Source organism: Hoplias malabaricus, chromosome 3 (assembly GCF_029633855.1).
Source record: "Hoplias malabaricus isolate fHopMal1 chromosome 3, fHopMal1.hap1, whole genome shotgun sequence".
NCBI lineage: Eukaryota > Metazoa > Chordata > Actinopteri > Characiformes > Erythrinidae > Hoplias > Hoplias malabaricus.
In genome coordinates, this window is record NC_089802.1 from 68029824 (window position 1) to 68050782 (window position 20959).

The 20959-nt window shown below is 39.1% G+C and overlaps 4 protein-coding genes across 4 annotated transcripts in view; 1 reads left to right on the top strand and 3 right to left on the bottom strand.

The window, feature by feature from the left end:
- Window positions 1-162: 162 nt before the first annotated feature.
- cldn10d (claudin 10d) lies at window positions 163-3999 on the bottom strand. The gene is made up of 5 exons (XM_066663871.1): window positions 3638-3999; window positions 2234-2395; window positions 2078-2159; window positions 1427-1534; window positions 163-1288 (listed from the first exon to the last, which is right to left on the bottom strand). The coding sequence occupies exons 1-5, from the start codon at window positions 3864-3866 to the stop codon at window positions 1021-1023; spliced, it is 849 nt and encodes a 282-aa protein (XP_066519968.1). The 5' UTR covers window positions 3867-3999; the 3' UTR covers window positions 163-1020.
- A 4406-nt stretch (window positions 4000-8405) lies between these two features.
- On the bottom strand, window positions 8406-11338 carry cldn10e (claudin 10e). The gene is made up of 5 exons (XM_066666607.1): window positions 11061-11338; window positions 10254-10415; window positions 10083-10161; window positions 9683-9796; window positions 8406-8988 (listed from the first exon to the last, which is right to left on the bottom strand). Exons 1-5 carry the CDS (start codon window positions 11290-11292, stop codon window positions 8802-8804), a joined length of 774 nt encoding a protein of 257 aa, XP_066522704.1. The 5' UTR covers window positions 11293-11338; the 3' UTR covers window positions 8406-8801.
- abcc4 (ATP binding cassette subfamily C member 4 (PEL blood group)) overlaps window positions 8866-20959 on the top strand; it is a 55361-nt gene continuing 43267 nt past the window's right edge. The window contains exon 1 of the mRNA XM_066666606.1: window positions 8866-9002. The gene's annotated coding sequence lies outside the window, so the exon portion shown is untranslated. The remainder of the gene's footprint in view (window positions 9003-20959) is intronic.
- cldn10a (claudin 10a) lies at window positions 13397-16937 on the bottom strand. Its single transcript, XM_066666608.1, has 5 exons — window positions 16718-16937; window positions 16032-16193; window positions 15755-15836; window positions 15546-15650; window positions 13397-14324 (listed from the first exon to the last, which is right to left on the bottom strand). Exons 1-5 carry the CDS (start codon window positions 16935-16937, stop codon window positions 14189-14191), a joined length of 705 nt encoding a protein of 234 aa, XP_066522705.1. The 3' UTR covers window positions 13397-14188.

The following is a 20959-nucleotide window of genomic DNA, read 5'->3' on the forward strand; positions in this document are numbered from 1 at the left end:
AAAGAAACATTGAAAAAATAGTCTTTTAATAAACATTTAATACAATGGGCTTGAACTATGCACTGTTATTTTCTGTAAAGGAACACGATGTAAGTTGTTTTTTTGCTCATGGGGCTCCCCCTAGTGTAATTAATTTTTGCAGCACTGTACTGAAGTCAGTGGTAAGGTGGAGGGAGGGGGTTTGGTTTCCTACCCTCCTCCAAAAGTTACATAGCCGAGTTTCAGCAGTGCTGAGCCCAAAGTAACAAAGACAGAGGCTCTGTTCTCCCTTTTACAGGTCTGTGAAGCATCACAATGATTTTGAAGTTGTAATGTTAAGGTAAGGGTGGCACGGTGGCGCAGCAGGTAGTGTCGCAGTCACACAGCTCCAGGGGCCTGGAGGTTGTGGGTTCGTTTCCCACTCCGGGTGACTGTCTGTGAGGAATTGGTGTGTTCTCACCGTGTCCGCGTGGGTTTCCTCCGGGTGCTCCGGTTTCCTCCCACAGTCCAAAAACACACGTTGCAGGTGGATTGGCGACTCGAAAGTGTCCGTAGGTGTGAGTGAATGTGTGTGTGTCTGTGTTGCCCTGTGAAGGACTGGCGCCCCCTCCAGGGTGTATTCCCGCCTTGCGCCCGATGATTCCAGGTAGGCTCTGGACCCCCCGCGACCCTAAATTGGATAAGCGGTTACAGATAATGGATGTTAAGGTAAAACATACTACCTCGTGTTCCTTTAAACCAGAATCTAAGCAGAATGACAAGAAGTTTAAAATGCAAAAAAAAAAACATTAAATTACGTGATTTATTTTTAAATTACATCCAAAAAAATCAATATTTTTTTTGGTCTTTATTCTTCTTAGCAAGCTATTCTATTTCTATTTTATTATTCCAATTTATCTAGTTTAAGTTAAAATCCTCTTTATATTGTGCCTTCATCAGTGCCATCTGATTATATCTCGTTGAAACGTTGGTGACTGTTTTGGTGTCCCAACGCTGCTCTACACTCAACCACTTTGCTGATATGTAGACTTTTTTATGTAGTTACACATATGAATCCATATTTAGGCGTGCAGAGGTTCTGGTTGTCCTGCTAGCTTGTGTTATCTGAGTCCCGTTGGTCCTGTGGGTCCTTCGGGTCTCCCTTCCTAACATGCTCACCCTGCCTAAGTTTGATAAAGGGGGCATGATGACTGTAGTTGGCTTGGTGGAGGCAGGCACTATGTATGTCCGTCTGGTCTGAGCTGTCATGTAGCTGCCTCTGGATTGAGCCCTTAAGTAATCGTCCGGCCAGGACTCGCTCTCTTTTGAACTGAGGAGAGAATTCAGAGTGTTCATGAAAGCATTAACAACATCTATTTGGTTATTATTGTTTCCCATCTTCCTTGGCGTGAGAAAGATTTGACATGTTTTCAAAGACTGCAGTAAGAGAAAACAACACAGGCCTTACCTGGAACGGAGCCCCTCTTTCCCAGAGAAGTAACACATAACAACACTTCCACAAATAATTAGGGATGACCCTCCCCAGCCTACAAACACTGCTGCACCTATTTCAAATCTGAAAAATGAACAAAATATTAGCCTTAACTGCAGTCTGCACATATGGATCACACCTTCTATGGCTGAAGTACAAGGAACCACTTGTGCAGAAATTTAAATAAGGTGTAATATGGAGGGGAAACTAAGTGATGATGTCAAAATTTGACATAACAGAAGGGACAAGAGGTGTTGTACGGAATAGTCTTTTTTTCTATGTTAGGATCTAGTTCATTACTTATCCATATTTGGTTCAATAGGATAAGCATGCTTTTTGACATGGGATAAGGTATATTTTATTTTATATAAATATATACAGCAGAAAGTGCAGAAATCTGAGTGCTGGTCAGCAAGGGATAGCTGGCAAAAAAACTAGTAATAGTGAATACAATGGAGATACTGACACTGCAGAAAAAAAATAAATCTCAAAAGCCACCCAGAACTCATAGAAGACTTTCTTCTTTTACAGTCATACACTGCTAATACATACATTGTTGTCTCAAAAGACCCATTTCAGGTCATACATAGCTATTACACTTTGACAAAAACCATGTCTGCAACTTACTTCTGTGGTTTGTAGTTTGAATCCACAAATTGTGCTCGTGTTCTATGGCCCCACCAGGAATATACTATCATACCACTTAAGCCTGTGGCACAAAAACACTGTCAGTGGAGCTGTGTTACACTGAAATAAGCAAAAATGAGTACGGAGGCCCCTTACCTGATGCCATGTAGGTGAGGGCAGCTGCAAAAGTTACCCTAGCATTGGCAAGTTCAGAGCCTCCAATCTTGGTGCACTTCATTCCGATCAAGGCGAGCACAGCTCCCCAAAATCCAAAGATTACAGAAACAATGGCCAGGGCACGGCACACATGCAAGAAAACTTGAACAAGGGTGAAATGATTAACCAATAAAGTAGTTTCTGTTGCTAAACTTAACTACAAACATCACAGACATTATATAATTAGTATACTATCATTAGTGAATTCAGCTATAGACATGCATTCAAACACACACAGACTGTATAATCCCACAGAAAAGCATGGTATGAAATTGGATGCCTTGATTTAAACACAATTCAATTCTTTTTCAATACTTCTGGCCCAATTCATTGCTTTTCCTTAAGCTTGGCAATGGTTTTATGAATCAGAACTAGGTCATAGGTCTGGTGCCCCCTGCAGGCTGTGTTCCTGCCTTGCGCCCCATGATTCCGGGTAGGCTCCAGACCCACCGCGACCCTGAACTGGCTAAGTGGTTACAGACAATGAATGAATGAATGAATAATACTTTATAATTGCTTATATACTGCTACACTTTAAAAAAAAAAAGATTCTTCAGTAAAAGTAATAGTTCTACTTAGAACCAGAAACTAGCTGCATATTAAAATGGTCCTTCAGCTTCATGGAGAATGTGGTTTATGTTTCTATATAGCACTTAAAAGGGATCCTTTGTTGTAACAAGCCTTTTTAAGAGTGTACATGTATGTTACACTTTATAAGGTATGATGGTGTGACTTTTTAAAGGCAGGTGTTAAAATGCAACAAAATATTAATTCATGAGAACATTGTACACAGTGTAGCAGTGCTGGAATGTGGACAGGGCTGGGGTCTCATGAGGGAGTGCCCAGCATGCACCGCGGCCTCCCACTGTTCATTGTTTAGGGGGGTTTGTGTTGCTGGTGTTGTTTGGGTGTGTGAGTGCCTGGTGTGTGGTTATAGACAGGGGCAGGACATTATCCACCATCTGGGAGACTTCCGTGGCAATGGGTGAGACGAGCCCAATACTGCCTTGTTCCCTTATTCCATACTCCCTTATTAGGGCAATATAAGACACCATCAGAATGGCCTTACTACTACACAAGTCTGCCAGATGGTGCATAATGCTATGCCTAAGTCAATTGTCACGCACCAGGCACACACACACAACAATGACACAAAAACTACAAACATGGGAAGCTATGCTGCTACAGTATCTAAAATGTTCTTATAATTGGCATGGTACAGAAAGCATTTTTAAGAATCTTTATTTATCCTTAAGGATACATCAAAAAACCCGGCCAACCTTTTGTACTCCTAATTATAAAAGATGTCCATCTAAAAAACAATAACCACTTTGTGTGTCTTACCTGGCAAGGCCATCATAGAGGGATAATACTTGCAGTCAGACGCTCCTGTGGTGTCCGAGACACAGTCCATCCACAGGTTGGAGAAGTAGTTGATTGTCGTTAGGACAACAGCTGACACCTCCGAGAAATTCCAGTACTCAGTGGCCAGAGTAGAACAGTTCAAGATCCAGCCCCAAAGACAACACACAAAGCAGGCAATCTCCATATACATAGTTTTTGTGCGATTCATGTTCCAAACTTTGTAGTACCAGTAAAGATATAATATCAAACTCAAAACAGGAAAAAACTGACAAAAACCTGAAGTCAGTATGAAAACAAAAAACACAGATGTATCCTTTCTGGAATCTGTCAGACTGAAACACTTATCCTTTTCTTATTCTCAGGCCTGAAACTGGTAATCATCTGTGGTTTTGCACAGTAAGCAGCTTCTCATCCATGGGGGTCTATGTAATCATAACTAAGCTCAAAATTCAAATAGGGGCAGTTTCTCTAATTACTGTTTCACCTACTCATTTGCTGCAACAAAGGAACATAACCCGTATAGCCCAGGCTTCCATAGGGGCCGGGGAGGGATCAAGGAGGGACTAAGATCCTCTCATTCCTCCTTTCCCAGGCCCTCAGTGTGTAAAAGCAAACAACGATAATGCTGAAGATTATTATCTGTATGAGAAGGGAGTTTCCTGCTTCTGTAATTGTAGATGTCTCTCAGTGTATAACACCATAGCACCATTTTGCAGTTTCAGTCAGGGTATACAGTTAAGGTTAGGGCTAGGAAAGCATCCACTCTCAGAAAAAGTCACTGTGGTGGTACCTATGTTATGATACAGAACATAATTGTACCATAATCTATAATAATTAATTCATGTCTCATTCTGAAGAAGAGAATTTAATGTGCATTTAGGGAACACAACTGGATGTAAACCACTGTTGTACCTTTAAAAATACACTGTTAGTACCTTTAGTGTCGATAATATTACTGTACTGTATCTTTGTTGGGCGGCACAGTGGTGCAGCAGGTAGTGTCGCAGTCACACAGCTCCAGGGACCTGGAGGTTGTGGGTTCGAATCCCGCTCCGGGTGACTGTCTGTGAAGAGTTTGGTGTGTTCTCCCCATGTCTGCGTGGGTTCCCTCCGGGTGACTGTCTGTGAGGAGTGTGGTGTGTTCTCCCTGTGTCTGCGTGTGTTCCCTCCGGGTGACTGTCTGTGAGGAGTGTGGTGTGTTCTCCCTGTGTCTGCGTGCATTTCCTCCAGGTGACTGTCTGTGAGGAGTGTGGTGTGTTATCCCTGAGTCCGCGTGGGTTTCCTCCGGGTGACTGTCTGTGAGGAGTGTGGTGTGTTCTCCGTGTCTGCGTGGGTTTCCTCCCACAGTCCAAAAACACACGTTGATAGGTGGATTGGCGTCTCAACAGTGTCCGTAGGTGTGAGTGTGTGAGTGAATGTGTGAGTTTGTGTGTTCTCCCTGTGAAGGACTGGCGCTCCCTCCAGGGTGTATTCCCGCTTTGCGCCCAATGATTCCAGGTAGGAATCCCACCGCGACCCTGAACTGGATAAGGGTTACAGATAATGACTAAATTAATGAATGAATACCTCACAGTACCTTTGTTTCTGAGAGTAAGGTCATGAAATTCAAGGGTCACAGATTCATAAGACTGAAGAAGGGGACCCAAAACAACAAAAACAACAACAAAAACTGGCGGTTAAAATTATAAATGACAAACTAAAAAATATACCGCAACTAATCATTGGGGTTACACACTAAATAAAGTCTTACTTGTAAATCCACAGTGGCCTCCCTGATAGCTAAGTCTAACCCCAGTGGCACTGTTAATGCATGCGCATTGCCACAACTTCCAAGAGGATTTTACACCCTACATCAGCAACAATGAATATGACTGAAGAAACATGACATTAAAATTAGTATAAAGCTGTCTGTAACTTAATGTCATGATTAAGTCCAGATCTGTGTTGAAGCACAGCGTGAGGCTGGTGAGCAGTTCCAGTTCAGAGATTTATGTAGCACACAAATTAGCCATCAGTAGGAACATCAGAAATCAATACTCTGAAGGCTGGGCAAGGCATATAGGTTAGGCTTAATATGAACAGCATGGGAGAACCAGATAGATAGCCCAGATGGCTGCTTTAGACAGTCATTGCCTTGGTTCTGGTTTGACAGCCACTATCTACTCTACTCTGCAGGCTCACCAAGCTATGCCCTATTCTGCAGGAAATGCAAAAAGCACCCTCCCATATGGGATTGTGTCCATCGCATCTCAGAAGGCCACACTTACCCTCAAAAGTAGCCCATCTGTCTATAAAACCCATTTTATTTTAAGATTAGAATAAGAGCAAAGAGCAGTTAAGCAACAATAACCTGCTGCAGTAATTAAGTAGTAATTTTTCTACTGTCTTGGAATTGTCTTGGACTCAGTAATAGTTGGCACTCTTTGATCTTGGCACAGTTCTGGTCAGCTACATTAAAATAAATAACTATTATGTGTATGTATGTATGGGCGGCACGGAGGCGCAGCAGGTAGTGCCGCAGTCGCACAGCTCCAGGTGCCTGGAGGTTGTGGGTTCGATTCCCACTCCGGGTGACTGTCTGTGAGGAGTTGGTGTGTTCTCCCCATGTCCGCGTGGGTTTCCTCCGGGTGCTCCGGTTTCCTCCCACAGTCCAAAAACACACGTTGGTAGGTGGATTGGCGATTCTAAAGTGTGAGTTTGTGAGTGAATGTGTGTGTGTGTTGCCCTGTGAAGGACTGGCGCCCCCTCCAGGGTGTATTCCCGCCTTGCGCTTAATGATTCCAGGTAGGCTCTGGACCCACCACGACCCTGAACTGGATAAGCGGTTACAGATAATGAATGAATTAATGTATGTATGTACATGTTTGTTTGTGCGTGACTGGCTAAATGACGTGTGTCACCTTCATCTGCATGAAATTGACCTTTGCTGAACTATTACACGGTGTTTTTGTTTTTAATTGTGACCTCCCTTTCACAAAACTTTATTTATCTCAAATTTTTCTATCATATAATTTACAGCTGATCCAACTTTTTTGGAGGATGCTACCAGCAAAAATATCAAAATATGTTTATATTTGCAAAATACAGTAGAGATGGAAATCTTTGAGGATTTTGTACTATTATCAGTAGAATAGAGTGTGAACAAATCATGTTTATTTTATTTTAAGAAATCCCAACAGTGTATGAAAAGATTTATTTCAACAGAAGTATTAGATTAGCAAGTGTATGTCTAGGATGAGGGAGATTCTTGCTCAGGCACATCACTGTAATAACAGCATGAACTTTTTACTGCTGTGCCCTTGGGGAATAGATATTTTTTTACATACATAGACAGGAATGTGCCTTTATGAGGACAAGCTGTAGACTGTGGTGGTGGAAGAACTTTTGGGCCCCCTGAAACATGTCAAACATGGACTCCGGTTTTCCCTTGTGCCCAATTTTGCTCCTGCAATAAAACGTAAAAATATTTAAGAATTCTAATCTTTCAACACTCACTGTGTGGCATTATTTAAAACAGCTTAATTACAATAAGTGGGTTCGAGTCCCGCTCCTTGTGACTGTCTGTGAGGAGTGTGGTGTGTTCTCCCTGTGTCTTTGTGGGTTTCCTCCGGGTGACTGTCTGTGCGGAGTGTGGTGTGTTCACCCTGTGTCTGTGTGGGTTTCCTCCGGGTGACTGTCTGTGCGGAGTGTGGTGTGTTCTCCCTGTGTCTGTGTGGGTTTCCTTTGGGTGACTGTCTGTTAGGAGTGTGGTGTGTTCTCTCTGTGTCTGTGTGGGTTTCCACTGGGTGCTCCGGTTTCCCCCCATGGTCCAAAAACACACGTTGGTAGGTGGATTGGCGACTCAACCGTAGGTGTAAATGAATGTGTCAGTGTGTGAGTGTGTGTGTTGCCCTGTGAAGGACTGTACATGTGTGGACACTCAAAATATCCACTATAAAAGAGGACAAAAAACTTGAGGGTGGGCCTTTGGCGCTGCAGAAGAGTGGTGGAGCTGGTGAAGATCATTTCATATTCGTTTTACAATTTGCTATTTAATTTACTGATTGTGAATTTTATAGTTTTATTGAAAATCAGTTGGCAATTATCCAACTTCACCATTAAGTGTGACAGTCAAGTTCCCCATTAGGAAATACACAAAATGAGAAGAAATAAATTTGTTTAAATATTTTAATATATTTTTTAAATAAGTGAAATATTAAAATATTAATAAATCATATTTTGTCTGAGGATGGCATGGTGGTGCAGCAGGTAGTTTCACAGTCACTCAGCTCTAGGGACCTGGGTGTGAGTGTGTGTGTGTGTGTTGCCCTGTGAAGGACTGGCTTCCTGGACAGTTCCTGCCTTGTGCCCCATGATTCCAGGTAGGCTCCGGACCCACCGCGACCCTGGACTAGTTAAGCAGTTACAGATAATGAATGAATTAACATTTTGTCTGAGCAGTACCCAGACATAATTTAAAATATGTAATTTTAATATTAGAAAAATAAAACGTAGCTGTTAAAAATGTGATGTTACAAATGAAATGAAAAAACAAACAAACAAAAAAGCAATAATAGGCTAAATTGGGTTTGCAGCAAACACAGCAAATGCAAAATAAAATTGGAAACTCACCTAGATTTTACTGTGAAGCATCTCCCTACATAGTTATGTGCAAAAGTTTGAATGCCAATGATCAAATTAAATATTTGTTGATTTGTGAAAAATATAAATACGACACTTTTCTGCTAATTTTAGTGAACAATTTCTTTCGTTTTTTTCTTACCAATTGTATCACCATAAACACATTTCTACAGATATATGTTAAATTCTTTTTTTTACCATAAAATATAGACAGGTGTGTTCTCTGCACAAAATGCGTATTTATTATCTATTAAAAAAAGTATAAAAAGTAAATTAAAAAAAGAAGAAAAAAAGTATAAATCCGAATTATGCCCTAAATAAACCACAAGGGGGCATATTTTCAGCAACCAGAGAAAAAAGGAGGGGAACCACAAGATCCCTCCACAGTTCAGACTCAGACTCTTTGAAAGTAGTCCCTGATGTTGTCCTGTTTCTGGACCAGAAAACCCCGTTGAAACATCCAGGTTGAGAAAAATTCTTAAACGCCGCTCTCTGGTCTCTTTTTGTGTGCTCTTGAGGAGATTCAGGAGCTGGGACGATCCTGGGGAGGGGTCTGTGGCGTGGTTTTGGACACAGTAGAAGAGGACAGTAAGGAGAGGTCAGACGCAGTGGACTCTTTGGAGCAACTGGGAAGCTCAGAGATGATGGAGAGATTTGTGGCAGAGGAATGCAAAAATTTGTTTTCTTCAGCCTTCATCTCATCACTGGCGCTGTAGAGAGAGAGGTTTGTTAGACTATTACAACTGCACTGATGACTCAAAATTGAGTTAAACAGATCTTCACTTGTTGCGGGCCTCACGCTCATTCCCTTGTTTTTTTCTTTTTCTTTGCTGTAACGGCTGCGGCCACTAGGGGTCGCCTCAGCGAAGCTTTACGAAGCATTACCCACTCATTCTATGGGAAAGAGAATTAAATATAGCCATACTCCCTATATATATATATATATTCATTTTGATTTTGACCCAAATTAAGCGGCTCATTAAGATAAAGCCAAGCTATAATGGTGTTTAAACGTTTTTGTTTCTTGTTTTGCTTGAACCCTATTAGCTTTACATTTTACATTTGATCGTGGAATACAAGCATGGTATTGAAAATTAAATTACCGAAAGATTTTTCATTTTAATTTTATTTTTGTCAGTGATGTCCCATGCTTGAGTGAAACATTAATTTGCAAATTAAGTTATTTCATGTTTTATTTTGTCATGATATTTGCGCACACACTTAAAAAAAGAAATTGAAAAAATGTATTTGCATCTTTTTTTGATTATTTTCATTACAATTTTGGCTGGGTTTACCTCCCATATTTAATGATCTTTTATTGTCCTGAAAGGCAGTTTGATGCCTCTAACTAGTTCATGGTTCAGTTGAGTGTGATTATTGTCATGTCTCCAAAGACAAACTTACATATGATCCGTCACAGACCAGAGCTTGCAAACTGAAACCAGGTAAAACAGTCCTCCAACGATCTGGAATACACATCCAACCCATCCCAGGAACAGAGGAGTTCCCAGGTCATAGCTGTGAGAGAAAACATAATTCCTTGTTGAGGTCACTTCCAATGTACACACTTCAGACATAACATTACAACCACCTAGTTGTTTCTCCATTCACTGTTCATTGACTCTACTGATGGAAGACAGGCTGTAATTGTAGAACTCAATTGTGCACATATACAGTGTATAGACAATGAATGTAGAATCAAGGATTGGTGTAATTAAGACAGGGAGGAGCCAGCAAGATGTAGTCAGAGGTAATCTTTCAGCAGTGTTACTTTATCCCAAGCATCCACAAATATAATACTCACTTTAAATGAACATTAGGGTTGAAGTATTCTGCAGACACATGCAAAGCATAGACTGAGTAGCCTCCTGCAGCCAACAAACCTTATGAAAGGGATAAACAAGGAGAGATTTAACTTTTGAGTCATTGTCGAATTCTGCAAATATAATTATCTTGTAATTAATTAAATTAATACCACTAATGATATGACAGAGGGCTCCAATGAAGATGGCTCTCTTCTTCTCCTTCTCCTTTCCTCCAATGTAAGTGCACTCCATACCCACCATGCTCAGTATGAACCCCAGCACTCCAAAGGATAGTCCACTCATTAGCAGAGCCCTCACGATCTGGACATCATCTGCACACACAAGATCTCCGGCATGAAAAATAATCATGTTTGCATTAAAAAAAATATATATATATATGGTAATTTTATAATAAAATATTTATTTATTTATTTATTTATTATATTTTAAATAAAATATAAATAAAATAAAATATTTATTATATTAAAGTAAAATAATATAGTTTGTTCGTTTGTTTGTTTTTTAATGTTACACTTCATAGGATTTTTTTTTCATGTTTTTCTGATAAACAAGTGATGCTAGAAATATCTTCCAACACCTTTTTTGTGTGTCATAAAGGCAAAAAAAAATGAACTGTGTGGAACTTTACTAAGGAAACTATACTTACTAACAATACCAAGGAAAAAGCTTTTACCTTTTTTTCCATCTTACCATTCAGGGCTTTAGTAATTATAATTATTACAAAAATAGTATTTATTATTATTATTATTATTACACAATGCATATAAAGTCTAAAAAAGATAAACTGTAGTAAAATCACACTCTATATATAAACAAAAATATTATTGGTAGAAATACACAATCGGGGTAATATTAGTGTTAAAATCCATCCCATTAAAAAAATCTGATGTAAGAAATATACAAGCAAAGTGGTAGTACATGGTAAATATATTATCAGAGCCTTGGATTGCACTTACATTCCACAGACCAGAGCACAGGGAAATCAAAGCAGTTACTGACAGCATTAGAATCAGTGGAGCAGGACCTCCACAGACTAGACCAGTACCAGGACACAGTAAAGACAGCAATGCCACCTTGACCACCAGTTGCTGCCACCTTCCATCCCTCCATGGCTAAAGAACAAGCGATGAATATCCAGCCCAGGGCAGTCTGAAGGAAACCCCAAATCTGCATCACACGGACTTTCATCTTCAGCTCTTTTCTGTGCGGTTCGATTCAGACGAACACTTTCACCTTCCTCGCTGTCAGTGTATATCGCTATTTTCCTTTCTATTTTTTTTTTTTTTTTTTTTTTTTTGCATGCACCTATCTAGTTTTAGAATGACTTTTACTCTAATCTTCATTTAATAGAACATGCAGCCTCCATCAGTGTCAGGTCATCCTACAAACCAGCATAAATTAAAACTGGCTTAAAAACCAGGTGTCCTCCTTTTCCCAGTGTGAGCAAGTCTTTGAATACATTCCCAGGGCCATGTGGATAAACATTGCGTAGCAAGTAGAGAATGCTTATCTAGACATTTAACTCAAATTTCTGCTTAACTGACACATGATACAAAATGCTTTACTAAGAATAGACATGTACTGTCCTAAAATGTTGGAAATGTGTGTTTGTCCTCCCTCTGTCACAGCACTAATTTAAAAACAGTCATAATGATTCTTAATAGACAGCTTGAAAACTAAGCATCATGTTATATATTTACTCAATTAGAACAAAAATCATTTGGTAATCTAATATTTGTAGGAATTCAGTGTGAAATTAATTTTCAGCGTGACATAGAAATGCATCAAATATAGTCAGAATATCTAACATTTGTCTTTAAGGGATTATTTGAATTTTAAAAGATTAATTTATTTGTACTTTTTTTCTTATTTTAAGTATAAAATAAGTATAATATTTAGCTTATTATAAGTCATACTACACTTGTAAATAATATAAAGTGTAAAATTAAAGATGTAATGCAGAAAACATTGCTCATTTTTCCTTTAAATTATGCCTTACAAAATGTAATAGGCCAAATTCTCTAGATAAAATCACACTCTTGTAAAATCGTTTTTATGTTAAGTACAAAATTAAGAAATTGTTCATTTCCTTTGTTTGACTGAAATGAAGAAAGTATTAACTGATCCAGTCCGGCTGTTACTTTTAAAGCCTCAAATGAAGCATGTGAATAGGATGAACCCATCACTGAGGAGGTCAGTTCCTAAGAGGAATTTCAAACACCACATAGAGACCTTTATTTACTCAAAATTTTGCCCCAGGCTTTGAAACATCAGTACAGTGTAGAAATAATTTCATAAAGGTGCGTGTGGAGGATGGGGCTAGAGATTTAATTAGCATGAAGTGTGTGTGTGTGTGTGTTTGTGTGCGCATGCATGTTGGTTTATGTGAAATGTCAGGACAGAATTCCAGAAATCACTCTCATTTCTCAGGACATAGTTCACTTTTGGTGGCAGTTCAGGACCAAAAGAGTCTGTCCTATCTTTTCTAAATGTTTTTATTTCAAATATAATGTTTTTATTCCACATTTTGGTTACTGGTGTTAGGGTTAGTGTTAGGTGTAGTGCTAATTAGCTACATTTATCATTATGTTAATTGAAAGTCCTAACAAGTATAGTGTAACTAACATCTGTGTTTGTGTCTGAGGTGGGGTCTTTGGGGTACTAATATGCTGTAGTAGTGTCCAGTGTTTGATGTTTTGTTACTGGCCCTGGGCTAAGTCTAAACCTGTCCAAGACTGAGGGGGACTCCTTTGTCTTCGAGGACACTAGAGTGAGGGCAATCCACGATTTGGTTGAAACAAATATGGGTCCCAGGGCAGAATATTCTTAAATGCTGAGGGAAATTATCTTTAGATTCAGGTTAGCTACTACAGCACACCTCAAGAAACAAAGTCGTGTATAGAATTTTAACCTTGCATCACTGCATCTGAGCATACAATCACTGATGTCAGTGAATGTCGCAAACCCTACCAGTGCCAGTCTTTGTTTTGATATAGAATTCAGTGTATACAGGACAACCTCATGTAGCTGTAGTAAAGGAGTGTGTAGTTTTAGTCTTCATCTCTTAGGTATGTCGCCCCCTGGAGGATTTTTCTTTTGCATGTGAGTAGGCAACCTCTGACAGAGTTCTCCCCTTTGTATCTTATTTTATGTAGCAGTGATAGATACACAAAAAAGAAGTACATCCTCATTATAAATAACTGGTCAATGGGACAGGCAGGTGGAACTGAAAAAATGCTTTTATTAATTGTTCAATTTAGATGTTTAGCAGTGTGTGGTTTTGATTTATGCCTGACACAATACACTCTTGAGAAATATGATAGCTTTTTCCATGTAAAACTAATATAAAATAAACAACTTTAAACCACATTTTTTACAGTTCCTAAAAGTAAATGAGCTTTTTAAACAAGCTTAATTATCTCGGATTGATGCTCAAGGTATAAAAGCTAGCTTATATGGAAATAAATGATTGTCTTTCAACGGACTATGTACATAAATAACACAACAAGTTATGTATTATCAAGAGTTTGATACAGAAACACCTGGCTGAAACATGAGGTTGGATCACCACTGCCAGCCCAGAGGAGCTACAGAAATGTTTGAGGACCAGAGGTCGAGGTTTAAGATTTCAATTGATCACAAGGTGGAGACAGATGCAGAGTCCTGCGGAATATGCGACTTCCGATCCAATTTCCACATGTAGACGATCAGTTTCACAGCCGGTTGAGGCCAGGAGGAAGTGCCATCTTAAAATTCTGTGATCATCAGTACAAGTTGTTGTGAGGCCTTAATCCAGCAAGGAGCACATCCATGAGTCACGTGTCTGAAAAAAATGTTCTTACACTTGACATGAATGGGTTTCTCAAAAATTGACCAACAAATAAAGCTTGAGTTGTCATATAACTGCCAAAATATCTACACATTTTTTATCACGTATTGATCACACTGTTGATCATGTGAAAGCAAATAAATGAAATGATGTGCCCATGTCTTTGAGACTCTGTCTCTCATAAAGATTTGAATATGACGTCCATATTGCATTTTCAACAGATATATACATTTTGACTGTATTATGAGATTTCTATCACACATAGGCATTCCTTCCAAACTGTCTGAAAGAGCTGCTTTGATCAGCTGCATCTTTCTGAGGATGTTCAGCAGTCCTGGAGATTTTGTTTCGAGTTGATGTGAAAGACGTGGCTCTGTTGTAAGAGTATTCCCTTTAAAAGGAGAGAGAGAGAGAGAGAGAGTGTGTTTATTATGTTTCTGCTGGATGGTGCATCTATTCAAAGGAATTCTTAATCAAGAAAAAGAATCACGTGACAGGCCCACAATCTTTTTTTTTGTGTCATTAATCATTATATTTTAATAATGAAAACATCTGGCCTTGTACAGTGTTAACTGTGGACAGTGAAGATTTAAATGGACACATTCACTTGGAGGTAGGTTGCGTGTTAAAGGAACCCTAGGTAAAGTTTGGTATTTTTGCAGAATGTAAGCTAATTCACTTTTACAGCACTGTCCTGAAATCAAGTGGAACAGGGGAGGGAAGTGGGTGTTTTCCTACATTCATCCAATATGTACAGAGTGCAGTTTCTGCAGTACAAGCACAGATTATCAAAAACAGAGGCTCTATTCTCTCTATTAAGGGTCAGTTAAGAATCACAAAATTATTGTGAAACTGTAATTTTAAGGTTAAAAATAGGGTGACCAGATCTGAGATGGTGAACAAGAGGACACATCTCCGGGGGGCGGGGTTAGCTCTATGTAAGCTCTAGAAAAACAAAATCCCGGATGTTTGTGAAATTCCGCCCGGATATTTTTTTTAAGTCGAAAAAAGAGGACATGTCCGAGTAAAAGAGCACGTCTGGTCACCCTATTAAAACACTACATAGCGTTCCTTTAAACAAAGTTAGCATGTGGAAAACTGATACATTCTGAAAATGTGAAATTTTTAAACCTAGTTTAATTGTAAGCCTCTAAGCAACTGGAAACACTGTACCAGATTTTACTGTACCAGACTGTTTACTGTCCAGGACATACTAACAAAAATATATAAATAACCCCAAACTTACAATTATTGCTAGTTAGCTATATAGCGTCATGGACTGTGAATTGTGAGGACCCAAAGAAAAACATGGCTGTGACCACACAACCCAGCTTTTTACAGCTTTGAGAATAGTGAGTGACCTATTTTAAAATATAATAAGCTAATAAAGTCAGCTTTGAGCTTTGAAGCTTGTTAGCTTGTTAGCTTCCCTGATGTTGGTTTAGTGCATAATTTCTGATTATGGGATTTAGCCAAGATTTTGGATATAAGACTTTAGAGGGAACACTAATGAAAGACTGTATTTTTGTTTGTCCACAGTAATTAGCTTCGGCTAACCAGAGATTTCACTGGAACCTGTTACAATGTTGTATAGTCAGTACTCACTCTTTACCTTATGCTGAAGCCTTCAGTCATGGAGAAGCAGAATATAAACCCTCCCAGGATGGAGAGGACAGATCCTGCCCAGCCAATAAAGAGTGCTGCCCCCAGCTCAAACCTTGATACACATAGATAACACAGACACGTTGGCATATATAACAGCTTAAGCAGCTATAGCTGGATGAGGGTCTTTAGTTTGTTAACAGTGAAAGAATCACTTACTTTTGTGCCACGAATAAAGGATCAAAAAATTCAGAAGTTATCCTGTGTGCATATAGTGAACATGTTGTCAATGAACAGATCCCTGAAGAGCAAAATGAGAAACATAAAGAGAGAAGCCCAAACTTGTTATGTTTTTCAGTATATCAAGCTACAGCATGTGCCTGCAACGCACTACTTTCCTGTTATGTAGCTTTAATGTTACTTGGCTTTCAAACATCTATTTCTTGTAGAAATCCATATTGGTAAAAAAGGTAGGAGAAAAAATAATGACATTCACCACTGAGGATAAAATGTAATCCGCACAGACAGGTCATCCTTGCCTTGGTGGTCTCAGAGCCACCAATCTTTGTGCATTTCATCCCCACCAGGGCTAGGATGGCCCCAAAGAAGCCCAGACACACTGCGGAGATCATCAGACCACGGCACACTTGGATATAAGCTACAGGATCAGAAAAAAAGCATTTTAGTTAAATAAAATGATCAGTGCAATGCCGATTATATTACACTGCATGCATGTATTTTTTTTTTAACTCCCAATATTTTACTACATTACTTTGAAGTTCTAGGCATCCTCAAAGATTGTGCCCCTGAACACTGCATACATCTGCTGAAAAAAAAACTTGTCTTTCTGAAATGTAGTGTTAGTGGCTCTTCAAGTGAACTTGGCACAATTTAAACAACTCTAGCACAGTGAATATCCTGTTTAAATAATGCAGTACACTACTTGGCCCTGGTTAATTTGTGCCATGGAAGTGAATGGCTCGAGCCCAAATCACATTAGAGCTACCTGATACCTTACTGCTCTTTTTTTTTTTTTTTTTTTTAATGAAAAAGCACAACAGGACAGACTTTTTGAGAGGAAGGACACATATAGAACACTCTACAAAATTTTGTTAACTGCATTTACTACTAAGAAATTAAAAAGCATGCATTTTGGCAGCTTGTGCAAGATCAATAACAAACCATCTAAAGCCAGCATGGAGGGAAAGTCTTTGCAGTTTGAGACCCCAGTGGAATCTGTAACACACGTCTTCCAGAGGTTGGACCAAAACGTTGCAGTAGTAATGACAGTTCCATCTACAGAGGATACTTTCCAGTAGTCAGTGGACAATGTGGAGGAGATTAGAGCCCATCCTGATATAGTCAGCAGAAAGGCAACTATCTCTGTGGCCATGGTAGCCATTATTGCTCAAGAATGATTAGTCAAAAAAAAGTATTAGTAATGTGATAAGTTCCAGTGGACAGATAACACAAAACTTGATATGATGTCTGAGTATCAAAATAGTATTTCCAGTGTGTGGTTCTGGAGGAGGGTGTTCGTAATGGAGATGTCTGGAGCTGGATCTCTCTTTGGTTGCTTTATATACAACAGGGAGGGCTCTGTCCTTAGACTTTTTCAACAACTGACCAATAGCCTTTTGTATCCACATTAGCCATCCATGTTAGCACAACACAGTGGCACACATACACACACACACACACACACACACGCATCACTCCACAAGAATGATTTGAGGCAGATGGCTAAGGCGTAAGAGGTCAGTAGGTGAGTACATTAGTGCTGGATGTTATTGGAAGGGCCTGAAATGTCTGTGCCGGCAGCGGATATTGGAGAAATTCATGTCCAGATAAGAGTAATTTAGATCAGAGAGATAAGAAAGCTGGCAATGGCCAAACTGAACATTTGTGGGCTTTCTTTTGAGCGCCATTATGGGTTGGATCAAAATAATTTACAAATACAGTCCACAAATTTGATGACCAGGAGGTGCTTTGTTTAACAGAACAAACAAAGATAACAGTGTGCATGCTAATACTTACCTGTGCAATAGAAAACAAGTAGCTTGTGGAAAAATTCATTCATTGTCTGAAACAGCTTATCCAATTCAGGGTCGCTGTGGGTCCGGAGCCTACCCGGAATCACTGGGCGCAAGGCAGGAACACACCCTGGAGGGGGCACAAGTCCGTCAAAGGGTGACACACACTCACACATTCACTCACACACTCACACCCACAGACACTTTTGAGTCACCAATCGACCTACCAACGTGTGTTTTGGTCCGTGGGAGGAAACCAGAGCACCCAGAGGAAACCCACGCGGACACAGGGAGAACACTCTCGAACCCTCAACCTCCAGGTCACAGCCACCGTGCCGCCAAATTACAAAAGTATAATTTGTAAATCATTGTGATGCGCCACTGACCTGTAATATGGAGAATAGAGCCTGTCAATGCCATTCCGGGCTCAACACTGCAGAAACAATACTATGTAATTTTTGGAGGAGGGTAGGTAACCACCTCACCTCCTTGATTTCAAGGCAGCGCTGAACGTGAATTATGCTCTGCAACTGTAGGGGGTGCACAAGAGCAAAAAATACTAAACTTTACATAGTGTTCCTTTAAAATCAAGATATTACAACACTGGTGATAGACTTTTATTTATTTATTTTTTTACACTGAAAATGTGTAACTTGCATTTATATCCAGGAATATCCAGGTTTTACAACAAATAACAATAACAATATAATTTGTAAAGGTGTTATTAAAAAAAAACAAAAAACTTTAGAGTTTAGAGTTTGTGCCTGAGAGCTGGGAGGATCAAGCTTGTGCAAACTATCAACACTTAAAGCATTTCTAAAGTTTCAGACATGCTTCCTGAAGGTGCTCTTCTCGAGTAGCTCAAAATAACAGAACTTTCAAAGCTATTGCACCTCAGGAAAAGGTTAATGGTGTTCTGCCTCACTTTGAGAGAGCTTTGTTTTGCAAGTGTGTAAGAGTATTTGAGTTTCCTTTTTGTGTGTATGTGTGTGTGCAAGTGTGTGTGGCCAAAAAAACGGAGATCAAACGGTCTTTCTGGCCCACTTGTTCTGCTACTCCCACTGGAGGAGGGTTACAGTGCTTACACAGGACGTCTGAAAATAGTATAAAACAAAGAGACTTCACAACAGATTGTTGAGCAAAACTGCTTAACTGAGCTCGTGTTCCAATATACAGACACACACTCATTCAAAAGTTCTTCTGAAATCAGAAGTATTAACTGGTAGCTTGCCTCAGTTTACTGAATTAACAGCTTCTACACTTCTATGATGTCATAATTATTTTCCACTGCTTCTCATGGCAGTGCAAGGGCCTTCATTAAGTCTAAAATTGGACAACGTGCTCTTAGACTCATATGAAGCTACTCTTGAGTGTCCCATTCTACACTCACAGAAAAAAAAAGAGTACTGTACAGATACATTATTGTCACTAATGATACAAACAGTGTAAATGTACCTATGAAGATACAGCAGTGGTTAAGTTCAGTTGTGCTCCCTATAAGGTACATTACATTCTCTTCAGGAGAGGTGAATATAAAGCTTTCATTATAGATCTGTGTAAAATAAAACCACATACTATTGTCTTGGAGATGAAATGGGGCACATGAAATGAACCAAATTTAAAGATCTACATTTAATACAGAATATGGTAAAATTATGTTCCCCATTTAAGGGACTGATCCCATGAGGGTACCACCAGGCACAGTTCAACAACTTTTTCCAAAATGTATAATTTTAATTCAAAATTCAAATTTTCTCTTTTGTCACTTTATGGTAAATATTGTATACTATGTCAAATTACATTTTTCATTTTATTCAACAAAATATAAGTGAGTTTTTTAGAACAATTAATAGACCTCCAAATATTGAAAAGCATGAACCAAGATAAGGATATTGCTCTACTCCTGCTCAGTAGGTGGTTAATATTGATTTATTTTTGGAACTGGCTCTAAATTAGGGAGATCTAACTGCATGAAAAAGAACACAAACAAAAAGTGCTACTAAACAACCCAAGTAACAAATGATACTTAATACTACACAACAGTTACCATAAAATGACAAAAAATAGCAAGAGGATATTTACATTTTAATTAAAATTACATTTTACATAAACACATTTTAAAATTTTGTTGTTGGAAAGTGGTTAATTTTAAATAAATTTTATACTTTCATTTTTATTTAGTTTATTTTATAGAGCTAACTTTTGAGGATTCAGTAGATGAATTTGCAAAGGAAGAAGCTGAAGTACATGGACTTGGTGACTGAGATAAGGAAATGTAGAGGGCAGGCTATTAAGGTTCTTTGTGACGTAGCACATAAAGTTCACATGGAACTCAGCGTGCATTAACGGTGCCAGTGGGGCTACAGCCTTAGTCACCAGGGAGGCCAGTGTGGATTTACAGATGTTGATGGTAAAGGGATGCCAGACTTCACTGTTGAGCCTTCTGGAGGTGTCATTGGCTTAATTCAGCAAAACACAGATGAGGAGATGCCTACCGGTGACCCTTGTGAAGAGAGTGCAGTTGGTGGTTTGGGTACTCCTGTGCTGGGCTCAATGAGTAACTGCAGTTGTTAAGGATAGCTGGTTGCTGATAGGATCATAAATGGCCACAGCAACCTAAGTGTAAAAGTGTAGCATTCAAACAACAGAAATTTTGTGGCTGCAGGTAGGAAGAGAGTGTGGTGTGCCCTGTGTGAAGCTCTAATGAATGGGCATAGGATATTTCAAATCTTATCCTGTATATGATTATAATTAATTATTTTGTCATACTTTGTCAGAGCTGTTTGTCTCTTCTCTGCCCGTTTATCACTGGTCTGTAACCTTGAAGATTGTTTTTGGAACAATTGAGGGTGATAACTCATAAAGGCAACATTAATGGTTGTAATCAAAAAAATACTTTTTTTTTATCAAATTCAGAAAAATTACCATTTGCTACCTCTTCCATCTTTTTGTGTTCTCAAGATCAGTATAATGTGTTTATGAAGCCCCGTTGTCAGTAAACAAAGTGGCTCAGTCAGAGATGCTAGAGATGCACTCCCACGGCAGAAAAATTGCAAAAAGCCTCCCATTTTCAGCAAATCAGAGATCTATATAACACCTTTGACTTTTTAAAATTACATTAGTCATTATTTTCATTTAATTAAAAATACATTTGCTAGAAAATGTGCCTATTAAATCTCTGAATATGAGGGAAGATTATGGCCATCAGGCAGTATATTTGTCTGTAGGAGTGTAAAGATAATGTAGCCAGCATTTGCTTGTCCATGGTTGCTAGGTGCCAGTGAGTATTAATCAAGCTAAATGGGAGCTGTTGTAGAGACCATACAACATCCCTTGAGATGTTTTGCTCTAAGGTCATTAAAACTGTCCTAACGCCAGTATGCTCACGAAG

Excerpts from the sequence above, each read along its gene's own strand:
- cldn10d (XM_066663871.1), bottom strand. The coding sequence starts at position 3,866 with ATGAATCGCACAAAAACTATGTATATGGAGATTGCCTGCTTTGTGTGT. Across the intron at positions 2,396-3,637 it reads CTCTATGATGGCCTTGCCAG|TTTTCTTGCATGTGTGCCGT; the intron begins GTAAGACACACA and ends CCCTTGTTCAAG. Across the intron at positions 2,160-2,233 it reads CCTCACCTACATGGCATCAG|GCTTAAGTGGTATGATAGTA; the intron begins GTAAGGGGCCTC and ends TTTGTGCCACAG.
- cldn10e (XM_066666607.1), bottom strand. The coding sequence starts at position 11,292 with ATGAAAGTCCGTGTGATGCAGATTTGGGGTTTCCTTCAGACTGCCCTG. Across the intron at positions 10,162-10,253 it reads CCTCTGTCATATCATTAGTG|GTTTGTTGGCTGCAGGAGGC; the intron begins GTATTAATTTAA and ends CCCTTTCATAAG. Across the intron at positions 9,797-10,082 it reads AACCCTAATGTTCATTTAAA|CTATGACCTGGGAACTCCTC; the intron begins GTGAGTATTATA and ends TTTCTCTCACAG.
- cldn10a (XM_066666608.1), bottom strand. The coding sequence starts at position 16,937 with ATGGCTACCATGGCCACAGAGATAGTTGCCTTTCTGCTGACTATATCA. Across the intron at positions 16,194-16,717 it reads CTCCATGCTGGCTTTAGATG|CTTATATCCAAGTGTGCCGT; the intron begins GTTTGTTATTGA and ends CTGATCCTGTAG. Across the intron at positions 15,651-15,754 it reads CCTTTATTCGTGGCACAAAA|GTTTGAGCTGGGGGCAGCAC; the intron begins GTAAGTGATTCT and ends ATGTGTATCAAG.